The sequence below is a fragment of the Simochromis diagramma genome, unplaced genomic scaffold (genome assembly GCF_900408965.1).
Source record: "Simochromis diagramma unplaced genomic scaffold, fSimDia1.1 OVJJ01000355.1, whole genome shotgun sequence".
NCBI lineage: Eukaryota > Metazoa > Chordata > Actinopteri > Cichliformes > Cichlidae > Simochromis > Simochromis diagramma.
Genome location: NW_024387174.1, coordinates 1,355,616 through 1,374,999, shown reverse-complemented (window position 1 = coordinate 1,374,999; position 19,384 = coordinate 1,355,616). Strand labels below are relative to the sequence as shown.

Here is a 19,384-nt window from a genome sequence, read left to right as displayed (position 1 = left end):
CTATCTGCTGGACACACAATGTCTCTCACAAAGCCGACGTGATAATAAGCATCTGGGCCTGCCCTCCGTCTGTTGTAATCTCCTGCTATCACGCTCAGAGTAAGACGGGGTGCAGGATCAGCCTCACTGTTTATCTTTACTCTTGAGTGATAGCTGTGCGTGAGTATCAGGTGGTGGAAAATTCAAATTCAAGCCACAGAATAATGTTTTCAGCACTGAAGAGAGAATAATTTAGATTTAGTAAGGTTTTGAAACCGCATGCCTGCTTCTGAGGGTTCAAGTACTCATGAATCATGTGCTCAAACAGTTGAGATCAAAAACGGCTTCATAAGCCTTCTAGACTTCAGATAAGCGGTGCATGACGCAGCACTTCTGAGCCGTTGTTCAGCTTTGTTTCTATTCGCAGTCGTGCAGAACTTTAAAAAATTACCAGTTTTCTTTTCTTTTTGCTTTTACCCGTCATTCGTTTCTTCTCGGCCTGATGTTTAAGGGGGATGGTGTGATGAGCATGTGGGGCTTGTATAAACAAGGGGCAGATAATCCGCTCTACTCGACTGACTGAGGGGACCTGATGATCTGCAGGTGGAGACGACTGAGGGTTGGAGACGAGATTAAAGTACCATTTGGCAGACTGTATCATATTCTGATGATTAGAGGTAGTATCATATATCAACACTGATGTACGGCTGCTGCTTTGCCAGGTCTCTGTTGTATAACAAAGATTTAATCTAAATGTCTCTCCCTGCTAAAATAAAGGTAAATAAATGAAAGTCTTCATTTCAGTATAGACCCTGAACACTTTTCTTCAGTTAACAAAGAAACAAAGATGTCAGATGCTAAATGTTATATGAAGACTGCACACGAATCTTCTATCTTAGATCAGTGAATATCAACCAGAGTGAAAAATAAACAGACAGCGGAGCCAAAGGTCACTATATTTAGTCAAAAGAGCGCCCAGTTATCAGCATTCATAAGCTGTATGGATGAACTGAACGCCATCTAATAAAATAGGAAATTTCACCTCTCCAAAAGTTAAGCACAAATCTTTTGGGGTGTCTGTAACACAGAGTAAGCCGTGTTATTTGTCAGGTCAAAATTACTTCAAAAGGTTGGGGACGATGGTTGAAAAGATCAGTTATCAAAACAATTGGACCTTCCTTTACATAACTGAGCTCTCTGGAAACTCCTAAAGCTGTTTAAAGTACTTGTTTGTGCAGATGCTATGCTATGGCAGTTTCTGCCCGGATTTCACCTCAGATATATCGGAAACAAGTGTGAAATCTGGGAGCAGATTTGACATGGACCATAACCAGGTGTTTGAGCGGCCTGTCAGCCGTATACTGTCACTAGTGGCTCGGCCAACAAGTAACTGATGCAGGGAAGCAGTGCAGACATCTCGCTGGCAACGATGCCATTAACACCCACCATAAGGGTGAGTTCTCTTTAGAGCTTCAGAGTTGACTGAAGGAATACTGTGGTAGGATAGGTTCACTGCAAACATTGATGGAGGACTGCAGCTGTTGGAGATGTGCCTGGTCTCAGAACAACTGGTGTAGACGAGGTCAAAGTTCAGCAGCAGCAACACATTGCACGGATTCTTCTAGAAAACAACTGGACTGCTGCTTCCTCGTTTGCAGATACATACGTGTAAAGGCAGGCTTTTCATTTATTCTAGCTATTTGTTAACAGCAGTTGAACGTCAGAGGAATAAATGAAGATGGAAGAAAATAGTGGCGTTTGTTTGCAGGAGCAGCAGCGGGTCATCTTCCAGAGAACATACCAGCAGTTGTGTTGAGCCAAAGTTTTAATGCTCACGAAAAGATAAAGAAAAAGCCTCACAGGCTTTTGCATTGACGGCGCTGATAGAGGGGGTAGCTGTGGTCGAGCACAAGACTCAGTTTGTTGTCGGAGAGGAAGTGGAATCTCCCAAACAAGGCAGCTGCTCATTCCCGACACCGATGGCGTATGAACGCTCCCAGCCCCGAACATATCCTCGCCCCCCCCTCCTCAGCTCCTTGCTGGGAGAGTATTAGCCACACATGTCGAGGTTACGCAGGGAAAATACACGCAGGCGATGGATGACTGCTTCAATTCTACTCCCAGAGCTTTCAGGGTGGGAGGTTTGTGTTGGTGTTTTGGCTCTGGCCAGGAGGAGGTGTCAGGATTGAGATAACAGCCAGAAAAGAGCATCTCCCTGGATAACTGAGACATGCGTCCAACATGTTTACAGAAGATATTATACGTTGGAGGATGGATAAACCTAATGAATCAAAAATGACTAAAAATAGAAGGTTGAATCTCACTATTATATATATTATTTTTAATCTGATAGGATAAGACAGCCTGCAAAAACACCAAAACCATGCACAAAGCACTTCTTATAACATGTGTCTACCCTCAGAAAACCAATTATGACTCAAAGCTATTTCTTTCTCACTATATCCAAACACTTGTACCTCTTTTCTGGTGTAAGGGGCCATCCAACATAATTCTTCAGCAGCTTCTTTCCCACTGTAATTATCCTGCCTGTTCATACCAGTCATACTTGGACACCTCTGAGTGTGTGAGAGAGTTTATTCAGGTTTAGCTGGACCGAGGGGCTCAGAGGTCTTTCTGGTGTAACAGCTGGGCTTTGATCCGCAGCTCCCAGTCCCAGTGGAGACTCTCAAGCGTTTCCCAGCTCATGTGTTGACATTAGCTCGGCGAGGCCCCGCTTCCTTTCATGTCAATGTGGTGATAGAAAATTAGTGTAACTGCAGATTTGTACAGGTGTCTCACTTTTCCTAATTTTGGCTGGTGGTTTTGTGTTGATGTGGTTTTGAAAGCTTTTACGAGCTGAAATTCTCTGACTGCTTCAACAGAACTTTCTTTATAATTTAGTTTTGTGGTATCTGAACCATTGGTTGGATCCTGAGGAAAAGTTAATTAGAAGAAACTGATGCACTACATGTCTTTATGTAGTCTGCAACAGACCAGGAACACATGTTGTACTCTTATCAGTTACTGATGCTCTGTTATCAAATCACGAGTTCGTTTTAAAGAGCTCTGAACTCTTATCACTCGTTGCATACAGACCAGCTTTAATGCTAGACCAGTGTGTTTGGCTTCAGTTGTGACCCTGATGAACGCCACAAGATGAAACGCAGTAATGTTCTATGTACTGTAAATAATGCTGGCGTTTTAACCTGTTAATGATGTGTTTAAACTTGTTCCTAGCAATGAAGAATTATTCGTTTCTAAAGTATGACCGATGGGCAGAATCATTTAACAGTAACATCTTTTTCGACTGTTTCCTCTTTTGTTCTCTCTCCTCATTGAAGTTGAGCTTTACTGCTTTGGATGTCCTTTAATTGGCGATGATAAGCTTGTGATTTATTTGTGATTATTGGCGGTATAAGGAGACTCTACAGGTGTGGAATAATTTCAGCTGAGAGGCTTGCACATCAGTGTGTGAAATGATTTTTTGTTTGTTTGCATTGAGTCATGTGTTTGGAAAACTTTACATGTAATCACCAAATGTCTGTTACACGTTTGGCCTGAACACTTTTCCTCTCTTCCGTGCACGTTGGAATTATGTGCAGCCGTCTGAGAAACCTCTGCTCTGCCTACTTGATCTAATCTAGTAAAAATATGCATTATACACTTAACTTTTGTGGTATTGCTGATTTAAAAACATTACCTTCTTGACCATTTCCCCTTTAACCAGCCCACCTTATATCAGTTACTGAAGCTTTGTGCAGCGTGGTACGTGCTTCTTGAGTGATTTGCTCGTTTTATTATCCTTTAACTCTTTGTGGTTTTCATCCATTAACAGATGCAACTTTAGGTCCTTAATTTCTTCATTCCTTTGGAAAGTACCAATGAGATCTTTGATGTTCAAAGTTCAGGCAATCAATGGTGATGAATGACGGAGAGGAGGTGAAGCGGAGTCTTTTGGCCCAGATCCCTTGTTTAGAAACAGGGTAGTACCTGTGTGTGTGTGTGTGTGTGTGTGTGTGTGTGTGTGTGTGTGTGTGTGTGTGTGTTCATGTAGGGATAGAGTTCAGGGAGGAGGAGATACAGAGAAGATTAAGAGGGGTGGGAGAGAAAGGATAATAAGATGTGTGCTGGATGCCTCTTTTTCTTCTCTCAGCAGAGAGAGGATGGACAAACAGAATGAATGTATGTGTGTATTTGGGGGTGGGGTGGGGGGTGTCTTTGGAGGTAAAAGAGCCTTGAAAAGTGTGCCAGTGGGTGGAAGGAGACCCTCCTTTTGCTTTCTACATCCAAACTTGGTGCGAGCATCAGATTCCCGTGCTGGTGCACACCAGGAATGTCCATATGTCCCGGGCTGGTAAACAGCACACTCCTTCTCTTTGTGCGTGTTACAATGGAGCACCTTCCTTTGTTCGGTTCTTTTCTGGAGCACCAAAGAATCCGACGCCGCTGTCTGCCCAGCCTCTGTTCAGAGCTCTCATTTGTGTTTTGCCTTTGTTTCACTCGCTTAATTTCGCTTTCACTTAGGTTCAGGAATCGTGAGGGTCATGGTTTGGGGTTAAAATGTGTTCATTCATAACACGAACCCAACCCGGTAAATGATAATTTTAAAAAACAGAAAGGGGATATAGATACATGGTGCGATGGGAGAGAGGCTGATTTATACATCATGATCATTGGTAACAGGCCTGGTTAAATATAATGTGAGAACAACGGTACACTCTTGGTCCTCATGTAAGCTGGGATATTCTGAGGCCTGTAAACGATCTTCTGATGAAGATATCAAAATGGATTTTTATCTTCATGTGGAGACGACTTCTTTCAACACAACCGTGAGAGGAAAAGTTCATTCAGACGGTTAAACAGGAGGAGAACATTCAGGTGGTCAGCAAAAGCAGAAAAGCATCTTAAACACTTAAGGTTTAAACTCTTGGGACCTTCCTCTTCTCCCTCTTACCTTTTTGTTCGGTCATTTAAGCAGGTCTGAATAATACGGCAGACAAAACCAAAGAAGCAAGGAATGCAAAAACTAGCAACTAAAACAAAGACGAAATTGAGGACTTCATATAACAACGGTTTCATTCATAATTTGCCAAACAAAGTAAAGAATGATGAGCAGTTTCTCTGTAAGTCTTCTTATGACCAAATTGGGATCAGAAGAGAAATTCCTTTTCGAGTCCCTCTGACTGCCACATTTATATCTCACCAGGAGATCCCAGGACCGTTTGAACTGTGCCGCTTCCCTCCGCACAGAGGAGCGGTCAGGGGTTTAGAACAACACGCAGCACCCCTCTGATCTGCTGCTGACACTGCAACCCTGAGCTTTACTCTGTGTGTGCACGTTTTACTCCACAGTCATTCATTCATCTGCTAACATTTTCCCACCCAGGTGCCCCTCTCTGCTGCACCAGGGCAGCTCTGTCTGAGTGAGGGCCCATGGGTCAAAGGTCACATGTATGTCTAGCTCTGAGAGAGGAGGGGCCTCTCAGTGAAGTGCAGAGCTTGTTTTTGCCATTAGCATTAGCCTGTCACGCTAATGAACAACAGCACATGTGGCTATGCGATTAAGAGGGAATCCACTCGAAGGGCCCCTCGATTCTGTAGCTCAGTCGTATTTCAGGGAGGCCGGTTTCTAGTCTGAAACTGTCCTATCAAACAAACGAATCCATCAATGATCTGCACTGTCTGAACTAAAGCTTTTCTTGATGTGAAGCTATTATTTTTAAAGGTTTCCAAAACCAAAAGAACGATTCAAACAAAGTTTCAAACGTCTGAACATGCAGTTAAGACTCAGACCTCCTTCTGTAAATTCCACAGATTCCCTGCTAATCTTCCACAAACACAAAAGAATAGGGGAATTCTAGTCATTTCATATCCAGCTGTTAACTCTAAGGAGAAACACTGTAGAAACCAGTGGCAGTAAACTTGACTGGTCAGCAGGTATTAAAGTCCTCTCAGGAACTCCTCGCTAAAAAGCATCAATAAACATGCAGCTTTACTGGCCTCCTGGGTGACGGCAGGTGGAGACCTCTGAAACTAAACACTGCATAGCTTACCGTGTTTTCATGAAAGCAGAGACTCTGCTTTTGGTCAGAGAAAGGTCATGCCGTGGCAACATGAAAGCCTGTGTCTTTAGCAAAGGACAAAATATACCAACAGCACGACCTCTGAAATAGTCCATTTAAATACTGTCATAAAGTTACGTTTCTCTGTCTCCCTGAGATTTCTAGAGTGCTGTACAAAAAAAACCAGACGCAGAAGTGGATCCCATTACTCAGTTAGCATTGTTGTGTAGAGTCACAAGATTGGATTGATCTGAAACCTAAAAGCGAAATAATTTAAAAGGAGAGAGTTCTAATGTTTTTAGGTTACATGAAGCAGTTTCTTGGGTTTTAATTCAGTTATTTAGATGATTCTGTTATGCAGTAACAGCATAGGTGTGGTTAGGATCTGTTGAGGGTCAACAACAAATTAAGATGCCCTTTGCTTTGTAAATTATCAGTTTAAAAAAAGAAATGTAGTAGGTTGTATATAATGGTCCCATTCATGCAATATCATTGATGACAGAAAATCACTGATTAATTGTTTAGAGACAAATGTATAAATGTCATATTTTGATTCAGAGTCTTCAGCAAACTTTTCTTCTTCCTCTGCAGGGCGACCGGGTGTGGTTACGGGAGGATGAGCAGTTCCTTCCCAGCACCGTGTCCTCTTGCTCTGGAGGTGTTGTTGTCTTTGCAACTGACTATGGCCAGGTAAGAACAACTATAGCAGGTAACACTCGAGTAACTCTACTGACTGTTAGTGCCAAATAATGAGCTTCTCTTAGCAGACTTACTTCCATAATGAACATGTATAAGTTTAGCTGGACCTCTTTATATCACCTTCTTTAGCAGTGGTGGTTCCCTGCTACTCTGATTTGCATTGGTGTATGTCACACGTTATGTCAAAGATTGGCCCGGAGATCCAGTGTTTAAACACGAGTTAGATGACCTATGTAGTACTTTTAAAATACGAAGTAAGAGGTGTAAAGTGCATCAAGGGAGCAAAAACTCACAGAACACAACAGGTAGAATGACCTTTTTGGCCCAATTTGCTTAAACTTAACATTAAATTTGGATGTAGTAAAATAGCACATCCTTAAAAAGCAGGTATAGTCCAAGGTTAAATTTTGGATTCTGAGGGTTACATTTCTTTGAGTGTCCTTCCATCCTACTGGGACAAAACATTAAGTCTATATGCCTGTTTGCTTAGCAGACGAGAAGCATTCCCATCTTTCCCACACCTGTTCTGTTGCTGATAAGAAAACCCAGGCTTAGAGAGATCTTCCCATAATTTGGGATAAGCTCAAAATCCCTAAACTCCATATGGCTCTGCATAACATCTTTGATCCACATGTTTTCAAAACAGTGGATATGGAGGATGTAGGGCAGATGGAACTGGGTTTACATTGTTTTGGGTTGATTATTAAGAATTAACATGCCTCAATCAATCAAGGAGGTTTTGACGTTAGATTTGAAAACATCTTCTGTGAGCTGTTTTGTTCCATAGATTTGGACTGAAGTGTCACGAGTACCCAAAAAGTTGGTTTCTACACACAATGGTGGTCTATTGACTCCAAACATTAAAGTAATCACTTTAAAGACAGTCAAAAGGTGCCAGCATCATGTGGTGTCAACAAACCAGATCACATGTAAGAGCAGCATTTGGCTGGCTTCCTGTAGATAGTCACACCTCTGTTCTCATCTGGATTGCTGGGTGTCTAACCAACTTTCTGTTGTGTTTCTTTATATAGGCAGATCGAAACAAAATGTAGACCCTAATATTATTTTCATTGTTTGTAGTATTAGTTGGGATGGGATACATTTGTTAATGTGAAGGTACCTTTTAGGACAGGGGTGTCGAACTCCAGGCCTCGAGGGCCGGTGTCCTGCAGGTTTTAGATCTCACCCTGGGTCAACACACCTGAATCAAACGGTTAGTTCATTAGCAGGCATCTGGAGAAGTTCAAGACATGTTGAGGAGGTAATTTAGCCATTTGAATCAGCTGTGTTGGATCAAGGACACATCTAAAACCTGCAGGGCACCGGCCCTCGAGGCCTGGAGTTCGACACCTGTGTTTTAGGATGTTGCGTTGGCAGATGAATGAATTTAATTGTATGATTGTTTGAGTAACTGAACTACAGCTTGCAAACTGAGACAACTTCTTATGGCTGATGTCCACATGTTGGTGTGGAGACATCGGTCACGCCACTATTTGGAACACTTAGACTTTACTCCATTTCCCTAATGCCAAATTTGGCAACTGATCATTACCCAATCCACATTGCACCAGACACCAACAGCCCATCCTGCAGGAAGTTGGCCTACAGGAGCTCAGACCCATGTAGCTTATTTGGGGTCGGCTTTTCTCCACCTTTAAGCCCCTCCAGATTGTGTGGGGCCGTGGCATGGCATGGCATGGTATCTTGTTCATGCGTGAGGGAAGAGCCAAGTGGGAGACTGATAGGTGGACTGGTGCAATATCAACAGTGATAAAGAGATAAGGTGAGGAGCTTGATCATAGCCAGTTGTGGTGGTTCGGATAATTGACATTGCGTCAGTGATAACTAACTTGACGTGAACTTTCTGTCTTCTGTTAGCTGAATCGTTGACCAGGTAGTTCAGGTATGTCAGCTTTTTTTCAAGAAGGTTCTCGTCCCTCGGGCACGCTTAAACTGAAACTGCTTACAGTCTTTCTACACTAGTAGTTCTAACCAGAACCAGCAGCAGGAGAAGAACTAAATGATTTGTCATTTCACTGAACTCACGCAAGTGTGGGGAAGTGAAACTGCAAAAAAAAAACTGAATCTGGAGGAAAAAAAATGCTTAAGAAAAAGAAAAAAAGGTGGGCTTGTCTAAACTAAACCCTAACAAGCCAAACCGTGGGTCACAGAGTCATTATAGAGGAACCTTTTTAGGAGTCCAGGATGTTTAATATCTGCAGTCTTCCACATGTTTGTGCTTCAGTGAGTTCCACTGCCACCTATTCTCCTGTTCAACCAAAGCCTTTAAAATCAGGCCAACAAACAATAACCTGTGCAAGCTGTTTGGGTGGATTTACTCTGCACTACCCTCCTGTGCTGACAGCTTTAACAAAGACTTCCTGTGTAGCCAGTGAGCAGCAGAGGGTCACTACCAGAGGACAGCCGCTAAATGTGAGTGCTGAGGGATTTAGGGTCATGTTGAGCTGAAGTATTGTCCTGAAGATTTACTGGCAGATTAAGGCATTCTTATCTCCTGGCCTCTGCTCGTTCAGAGAGTCTGTTAGACCTGCCGTCCACTGAAGCTAATGACTCTCCTCACCACAGTAAGAAATGTCAACTAGAGGATGGAGGGGTCCGTCTCTCTTTACATCTGTCGCCTCAGGAGTCCACGTGAACTTGGCGTTCTTAAAACTTGTAATGTGTTTCCAGCAGGTCAAAGTTTTCTCTTACTGAGTGAAAAATCTCTGCTTTTCCACATCTACATGATAAATTAGCATGAAACCTTAACAAAGCTATCCGTGGATCAGACAGATCCTACAGATATAGGAGACACTTTGGTTTGTTATTTGTTTTTTGTAGTGCCACCATTCATGCTCCCCTCAGGATGAGTTGTAATGGTTTTATATCCAAGTAACTCGAAATCTTTTCTTCCCTCTTACCAGCCATTTTTCATTATTCCAAGTAATAAACATTCAGCCCGTAGCATGCTACCTGACTCGCTGCTTTGGAGCCTCACAGTTCAAACAAATTATACTTTGTGGTGATAAAGTTGTCTTTGTTAATAAAGTTTTCCTCGTATTACTCATCTTACCTGTACCTTCACTTCCTGTACCTGTTTCTTCTCTTGTGTCTTTCTCTTATTTTTTTTTTTCAATACATCCATCTCTGTTGTCCATTTAACTTTTCTTTATTTTTTAAAATTAAATCTTTTTTAAATTGTTTTATTTTAATTCTCTAATCATTTGATAATTTAACTTGTTTGGGTTTTATTTTCTCTCATTTATTTTTGGGATTCGTTTTTTTTTTTTTTTTTTTTTTTAAATGTTAAATGACCCTTTAATCCTTATTTTTCCTTCGATCTCTTCATTATTCTTTGGGTTCCCACCTGTTTCTTATTTTTCTCTCTTCCATCCTTGTCTTTTTTCTATATTTTCTTGTTATTCATCTTTTTGATTTCCTTTTATTTCTGCTTTTCATATTACTCGTCTTATATCTCCTCTCTCTCATATAGTTTATTTTTCTCTCAGCTCCTTCAGTTGCTGTAAACAGCTGTGATAATCTTATTGAGGATCGTGTGTTGAACGGTTTCTTTTTGATAAGCTCAGAGTTAAGAACATAAAGGCACTACACTCTGCTCAAGAGCCTCAACAATACTAGTAATAGTTATTTATAATCGCTTACTACACACCACAAACTAGTGTGACTAGCATCAGGAGTGGCCTTCTGTTCTGTCGGCTCTCCTGTAACTTAAAAAAAGTGCCTTAAAACAGTATGTGACTGCAGTGTGTGCCCTTGAGCAAGACATCATACAGCAGCTCCTTTGTATCATTAAGCGAGTGCTGAAGTCGTGATACAAACAAGTGTGTTTGCATGCATGTCCATTGTCCTTTTGTGCATTTGTGTGAACTCATTCTAATTCATAGATTTAAATATGAAGGTGTGTGTTCGTGTGTGTCTGCCAGTTGTCTGTTGTGTGTAACTGGAGATGAAGGTCACCTGTTCAGCTTCAGTGCAAATGCTGCTCCTTGAGAGGAAATCCAAAGCTGACGAGTCAGAGAAACGCGTTACTGCAACACTGTTAACATCACAGTGGCTACAGAGTGAACGCTGTGGGCTCGTAAGTTACTGAAGTGCTTCACTAGTACAAGTACAACGCTGCACGCTTTCTGATGGTTTTTAAGGCTTAAAGAATAAAAGTGTGTTATTGGAGTGGAGTTGTATGTAATTATTATTATTATTTCCCAAAATTAGCCAAATATAAAATTAGCCCAACCTGTTGCTTACAGCACTGTGCACATGTGTACACGTGTCATTTATTCCTACTACACATGGTCAAACAACAATCTTTGCATGTTTCTTTCTCCTTTTTTTTGAAGTAATGCAAAGACAACATACTGTGTTTAATTTTCTGTCAGCGTTTAAGCACCCTGCTGCTAAATGTGTCCTTTTTCTGTTACTTCGGTGTCACTTACACTTAGTGACAAACAACAAACTATTGAACTAATTGGAATTAGTGTGTTCAGCCTGAGTGTAATCTACCTGCTAAAGCCATTAAATCTGCTGAGCTCTTAATCCTGAGGATAAATTTGGTGACACCAGACTCGGGATAAAATTCAAACTTTTATTCCTTCTACCCAGAGAGAATAATGAGCCCAGTTCATTCCTCATATTGAAGCTTTGAGTGGCCTTCAGTGGTTAAAGTGCTGTTAAATGTTAGTGTGTGTGTGTGTGTGGACACCTCTCTGTCAGAGGTTGCAGAGTTCCTCTCGTCTTGCTCGGGTTTCAGTGTTTTTGACGGTGCAGACAGTCTCCTCCTCCTTCACTGACTGCAGGACAATACAGGAGGAGATGAATGGTGATTCAAAGAGCAGCTGCTGCTTTTGATGATGATGAAAGGTGGGGGAGTGAAGCTGGAGGAGAGTGGATGGTTACCTGTTCAACTCGCTGACAGAGCGAGGGACAGCGAGGGGCCGGGGGGCTCAGTTTTCCCTCCTAACAACACATAATGAAGAGTTTCATTTCCCCTCTCCTGACAAACTGATTACTGGCACGAAAAGTCAGAGTGATTATTAAATGTTACTGAAGTAATTAGCCGCCTGCAGCCTTTTGGTGTCTGTTAACACACAGACTCAGTCTGATGTTCAGACATTTTAGGTCCTAATGCTGTTTCATTAAGGCTTTTGTTAACCCACACCTGTTCTAATAGGTGTGGGTGCAAAAACAATATAAATACTAGCAGCATAGAACGAGCTGAACTAGCTCTGGGCTAGCTGTTATCTCAGACATTTGGCGGGCACGTCTCCACTCCCCCTGATTTAAAAATTTGTAGCTTAAACATCCAAGAAGCAAAATCACCTGAGAGGATTTGTCAGACTCCCCATGGAGACTACATGCAGTAGTATCAAACAACTATAAACACCACAGTGGAATTTCCCTTTTTTATAAACTGAAGCTAAAGATAAGAAGCAGATAAAGGCTTTTAAATTGTTTTTAGTCTGGGAATTACACCTTTGACTCATATCCTTTCATCGTGGTAATTACAGCCATGTGGCTCGCCAAACTGATAGAAAAAAGTAGGAAAATTTCACATAAGCAAAAAATAGAGAAAAAGTAAGTACTAAAGGCTATATTATAAACATATAGCCGGCATAAAATGATTCAGAAGCCCCTTGTTTTGCTTTATGAAAAGATACTGGCAATATTTCAAGTAAAAAAAGTAGTAAATTTAAAAAATAATAATAATAATTGGGGTCATTTGAGACTTTCAGAGCGAGCTACTAGCTGATAATCTGACGAAATCTGCACTTCTCTTAGAGAACAGGCCATGGAATAAGTATCACCATGATGGGTGATGGACCAGTCGAGGGGAAAATCCTTCGCTGCTAATTTTAAGTTCCTCTCTAATTGCCTGAACGTAAAGTGAATTCACTTTCCGGATCCATCTAAGCAAAAACAACAGAGTTTATCCGGTTTGATCCAGGAATAGAGCCTGTTGATCCAGGAGTACAGCAGTGACCCCACCCCTGCATCCTCCTCGCGTGCAGTGATGCTGTGTAATGGCTTTGTTTCACTGAGATTTACTCCTGTTAGCATCTGTCGCTATAGGCTTAGCGCTCGGGCCCCCGTGGCTTTGTTTTCAAGGCGTGGACCTCCACGAAGACAACTGAACCAATTAGAAATCTAATTGGGTCATTGTGGATGAACAATCTGTGCTCTCCTAGTGCTACAACCATAGAATACTGTTCATAACATAAGAGGTTGCCATTTTCCGTCCAGGACTGAACCTCTAAAAGGAAAATAAGGAAAGAGATGGTATTTAGAGCCATATATATGCTCAAGGTTTTTGGGGTGTTAAAAGGTGGATTTTTTCTAACTTCATTGTGTAACATCTTAGTTGAAATGAGTACAAAGTGAAAAGGTGAAGGTGAAGTTGTTACCTGACAGATAAAGGTGTGTAAATAGTAAATACCTGCCCTTAAGGTTCAGGGCTCGCATGTTTGACTGCTGGCTATAAACAGTGTTTACATTGGACTAGTCTAACAAGTCTGTTCACCGTACAACAGTTTGCCTCATAGGGAAAAGCAAATAGTTTGAAATGGCATTCATATACGCATCTTTCTTTCTGGGGTTTCCCAATTCCTTTACTTTGGGATAGCGATGCCTTTTATTGTACACATAAAAGTTAAAAAGCCCAAAGCCCATGCCAAACTGACGTATACCGAGTGTTGAGCTAGTTTAGTCAACATCCTTGAGCAACTCCCTCATCTGAGGCAGTCAGCATTTTAATGTGGCCGAGTAAAGAAGCTCTTGCTTTCTCAGATGTTTGCTGTCAGACAACAAAAACGAAGGGAAACAGCCACATCCCGTTATGACCCATAGAGAGTAGAGCTCTGCACTCCTAAAATCCTGATCTTACGACTGTGATTGTGATCTGACAAACTCACCATTCACACGAGTTATGATCTCTTGGAAAGTTGCAGAATGACGAGGCTCAACCTAAACCTTTCTGCCCCGGGAATGATTCTTAAAACTTGGAAATGAGTTCATAATTTGTACCTTTACTGTTCTCTCATGTTGAAGTCAGTTTGAATTAGTTTTTGTTGGAGGCCTGAAATAAAGTTTGTTTAACGCAGACCTTTAGACATGAATTCTGAAGCTGCTGTTTGTCACAGAAAAACGTTTTGCTAAGAAGTGGCTAAATTAAATTACTCAGGTTTTTGGGGAAATTTAACATCATGCAAAACACACTAAGGATGCTTCATACATTTATAGCCCAACATTAGTGCTGAACTTATTATGATTAGTGTTGACATTTTGTAAAGATCATCTTGAACAAACCTGACAGACTTCAAGACGACACCAACAGATGAATGACTGAGAAACTTAAAGACAGGAGAGCTATAGCTGAGGGTTTCATATATACAGTGGGGCAAAAAAGTATTTAGTCAGCCACCGATTGTGCAAGTTTCCCCACTTAAAATGATGACAGAGGTCAGTAATTTGCACCAGAGGTACACTTCAACTGTGAGAGACAGAATGTGGGAAAAAAAAAATCCATGAATTCACATGGTAGGATTTGTAAAGAATTTATTCGTAAATCAGGGTGGAAAATAAGTATTTGGTCACCTCAAACAAGGAAAATCTCTGGCTCTCACAGACCTGTAACGTCTTCTGTAAGAAGCTTTTCTGTCCCCCACTCGTTACCTGTATGAATGGCACCTGTTTGAACTCATCATCTGTATAAAAGACACCTGTCCACAGCCTCAAACAGTCAGACTCCAAACTCCGCCATGGCCAAGACCAAAGAGCTTTCGAAGGACACCAGGAAAAGTATTGTAGACCTGCACCAGACTGGGAAGAGTGAATCTACAATAGGCAAGCAGCTTGGTGTGAAAAAATCAACTGTGGGAGCAATCATCAGAAAATGGAAGACATACAAGACCACTGATAATCTCCCTCGATCTGGGGCTCCACGCAAGATCTCATCCCGTGGGGTCAAAATGATCATGAGAACGGTGAGCAAAGATCCCAGAACCACACGGGGGGACCTGGTGAATGACCTGCAGAGAGCTGGGACCAAAGTAACAAAGGTCACCATCAGTAACACACTACAACGGCAGGGAATCAAATCCCGCAGTGCCAGACGTGTTCCGCTGCTGAAGCCAGTGCATGTCCAGGCCCGTCTGAAGTTTGCCAGAGAGCACATGGATGATACAGCAGAGGATTGGGAGAATGTCATGTGGTCAGATGAAACCAAAGTAGAACTTTTTGGTATAAACTCAACTCGTCGTGTTTGGAGGAAGAAGAATACTGAGTTGGCATCCCAAGAACACCATACCTACTGTGAAGCATGGGGGTGGAAACATCATGCTATGGGGCTGTTTTTCTGCCAAGGGGACAGGACGACTGATCCGTGTTAAGGACAGAATGAATGGGGCCATGTATCGTGAGATTTTGAGCCAAAACCTCCTTCCATCAGTGAGAACTTTGAAGATGAAACGAGGCTGGGTCTTCCAACATGACAATGATCCAAAACACACCGCCCGGGCAACAAAGGAGTGGCTCCGTAAGAAGCATTTGAAAGTCCTGGAGTGGCCTAGCCAGTCTCCAGACCTCAACCCCATAGAAAATCTGTGGCAGGAGTTGAAAGTCCGTGTTGCTCGGCGACAGCCCCAAAACATCACTGCTCTCGAGAAGATCTGCATGGAGGAATGGGCCAAAATACCAGCTACTGTGTGTGCAAACCTGGTAAAGACCTATAGTAAACAGTTTGACCTCTGTTATTGCCAACAAAGGTTATGTTACAAAGTATTGAGTTGTATTTTTGTTATTGACCAAATACTTATTTTCCACCCTGATTTACGAATAAATTCTTTACAAATCCTACCATGTGGATTCATGGATTTTTTTTTTTTCACATTCTGTCTCTCACAGTTGAAGTGTACCTCTGGTGCAAATTACTGACCTCTGTCATCATTTTAAGTGGGGGAACTTGCACAATCGGTGGCTGACTAAATACTTTTTTGCCCCACTGTAGTTTGAAAACAGGTGCTACAGGAATGTATGGGGGGATGTCAGAGACATGTCGAAGTTAGTAAAATAGAAGTCATGGAAATTCAAGTGAGGTGACTACAGAAGTGTAAACCTCTTTCAGTTTAGCTTTCGTTACCAGAAGTCAAAGTATTTTGACTTATGTGGTGTTCTGACCTGGAGTAATGAACCCGTCTGAACATGCCGGCAGGTTTTGAACGGCTCTTGGACTCGATCACGTTTCATCCATCTAAAGGAAAAACACATTTGAGAGATGAACTGAATCCCCTGAAGCGTCACCGAGAGAGGAATGTGAGAAATGAAGCCTGGCAGGATGCTGAAGGGCAGTTTTGGTGTTAATGTGTGCGTGGGGGTGTGGGGTCAGATGTGATCGACTTCTCAGACAGAGACTTGTTTTCTTCTGGAAGAGTCCCTCGGCCTCAGCGGGTCACCGAATGGCTTCAGGGCCCCTCTGCTGTTTGAGTTTGTGTGTGGATACGCTGAGATGGCTGGTTCATAAGGGTCTCATTTTTATTCTTGGTAACAATAGTTTATGTGGACAAAAGAAAGAATTTAAAGTACACGGCATCTTTGTAACGTCTTTCTGTAATTTTCTGTTACGTTGTTTTTCAAATTTTAAAATGATGGAATATTCACTTCATTATTTATGTTTTTTCCAGCCTATTGAAACCACAAGCCAACTTTTTCCTCTTTTGGCATCCTATAAGCTACGGCTTTACCATTTCCCAGAAAGACCTTTGGAGTGGTGTTTGTTTTAATGTGGTGAATATGCAAACTCTAGCTCGTCTCTAAAGCCGTTTTCACATGAAGTCAGCGCTCCCTGAATGTTTTTAGGATTTTTAGGCTTTGGGCTTCATGTAATTCCAAAGTGTACGGTGAAGATGATAAGGTCTGAAGCAGGTAAAGCACCAGCTACACCTGTAGTGTAAACAGTTTTAATGCTTGACCAACATTTTTGAGCTTGTGAAATAAAAGTTCTTCTTTGTACTGCAAGTTTTGTTGTAGCCTTAAAGTTCTTGTTGATTTAACCAGCAGAACCACATGTGAGAATGGAAACATTTTTACATTAGCTGGTCTTTAATGTGCCGGCTTGTTCTTGTGTGAAATGTGTTGAAGTCCAGTATTCACTCTTTTTTTTTTTTTTTTTTTAGCTCGTATATTGGTCAGTAATATCTTGAGCTTTTACTGCTAAATGTCTCATTATGTTCAGCACTTTGTTTCCAGTAGAGGCCGTTGTTGGAAGAGAGGATGATAAAATGTGCTGTAATGCTCTGTATCCCGAAGTTCTGCAATAACTGAAATGCTGCATTATTTCACCTCGTGTGTCATTGCTAAAGGTTACTGAAATATCTGGGAAATGCCCCGTTCATGCGTGTTACTGAAAATACTTTGTGGTTTGGTTGTTTGGAGAAAAGGCTGAGACAGCAGAGGGTTTGGCTGCTCTGCATTTTCCATCCCAAAGCCAACTAGACTTAAAGTCAGATGGAGTAATACCTCACTGATGAATTTATAGCAGTTAAATAAAAGCGATTACCAACAGAGTCCAGCAGGGAGGACAGTTTTCTACTTCAGAATCTGATAGTTGTCTTCTGAAAGATGCCCAGACCTCCCTGCAGTGATGGGTCTTTATTTTGAGCACATCTCCCTTGGTGATCCTGCAGGCTGCAACTCCCTGCAGAGCAGTGATAATTGGAGGTCTGCCCTAAATTAACCTCTCTGTCTCTTGCTTTTCACAACTGGACCATCGTGTGGCCTTAAACAGTTGGCACTACTGACCGACTGTAGAAAGCTGCTTAGAAGAATGGCCTCTTTGTCGAAATGCTGAAGAGATTTGAGCCTGTTGCATGGTTGAAACTCTAGATTTGTTCCTTCTGCGTTTACTTTTCTATTTGGATTTTAATTTTTATTACAAATAATTCCAGAAGACTAATTGGAGGTGAAAAAAGTTAATAAATATAGAATTTTAATACAGAAATGGTCAAAAATAGTATATGGTTAATAGGAGAATCTTTTAACGGATTAGTCCTACAGGCATGGACCGCTTTGGAGCCAATGGGTTGGATGAAATGTCCTTTCTTTGTGATACTACTATCAAAGTTGTGACTTCTGCATGATGTTCAGACTCAAGTTTGTGGTCTGACCATGAAGGCCAAATCAATTTTAAGGAAAGATACTTTACCAAAGAACACGGATGAGAAATTGTGGCTTTCCAACAAGCAGAAGTCATGACATCACACGTTACGTGTTTCAGCGCTCAAATGTCCGCTTAGTCTTCGTCTCTCTTCGCTATAACAGACAGGTGTGTCTCCGGCTTATTTGCATGCATAAATTCACATTCTGAACAACAAATCTCCACGAGAAGCCTTTGTGGTGGTTGAGGCCTGATGTCCTTAACTACAGTGTAAACATGCATCAGATCTCAACAAACTGAGTCTGTTTGGATTTTGGACAGTTAGTTCAACCAAATAATAATAATAATAATGAAATAAATGGATTAATGGTGGATTGATCTACACACCAATCCTTTAAGGATTTGATTAGCTTGAGTTCTTCAGAGTTAAATGTAGTGTTTGATCAGGCTTTTAAGGCTGTCTGATGATGGAAACCAACAATTTGTACATTTATGCAAAGAGTGAACTTAATTTGCCCTCCAAACTGAATCACAAGCAAGATAGAAAGTTGGCTTTTATCTCAGTAATAGTTTTATGAAACACACAGAAGACTGAACATAAGGTGGAAGTAATACAAGTTTAGAAAACTTTGGTAATTAAATGACAGACTGAGTTTCACAATGGTTTGAAAATGCAGTGGGGTATTTAACAGCTATCACTAGTTTTGACGAGACGTTGCAGGACGAGAGTTTAGTCTCGAGAAGCTGTTCGGCCTTGTCCTCAGACACATGATAAGAAGACATCTACTGATGGCTGCCCTTGTCCAGCTCCAGATTTCATGTAGTCTACAGGCTCAGGGTCAGGTTTATCACAACAAGCCTTGAATTATAAGCTGTGAGGAATTACAATACTTACATGAAACCTTCCAGTTAAATGCTGCCACCTGCAAAATAATAGCAGCTTAATGGAGGTGCATTTTCAGCTGGAGGTCTAAAACAAATCTAAGGTTTTCATTTGTTTCTTTGTAGTTTTTCTTTTGATTCACAAAAAAACTAAAGATCCATCTTGTTCAGTATTCTTGTGCACTTTCTCTTTATGCAAAATAAAAGCACCTGTTTTCAAAAGAAGCAGGGATATCTGACCACTGTGACATTTCTTAAACCCTTCAAGAGATTCTCGCCTTGACAGCCATCTCAAAATGTCTCAAGGCATTTAAAAAAACATTTTTAAAGGAGGTATTTTTAAACATTATCTATATTGACCTTTCAATGGAGCATAGAGACTGCATGCACTGAATCAGCAGTCAGTTCTGATAAATGGCATGCAGCTTTGTCCCTAAATAAAATGTAAACTGCTTTTTCCCCTGGGAGGTAGATTTCTACCATCATCTTAGCTCTTGTGGAATTCACTCATAGATTTTCAGTGTGCTGTGTCTCTCTCATAGTCTGTGCCTCTGGTATTCCTACTTCTCTACCGCTTTCTGAAGTTGTATCTTGCATG

The 19,384-nt window shown here is 41.4% G+C and overlaps 1 protein-coding gene across 1 annotated transcript in view; it reads left to right on the top strand.

The window, feature by feature from the left end:
* myo10 (myosin X) overlaps positions 1–19,384 on the top strand; it is a 125,148-nt gene that overhangs the window by 31,662 nt on the left and 74,102 nt on the right. Inside the window, exon 2 of the mRNA XM_040049305.1 lies at positions 6,633–6,731. Coding sequence (XP_039905239.1) covers positions 6,633–6,731 — 99 coding nt within the window. The remainder of the gene's footprint in view (positions 1–6,632; positions 6,732–19,384) is intronic.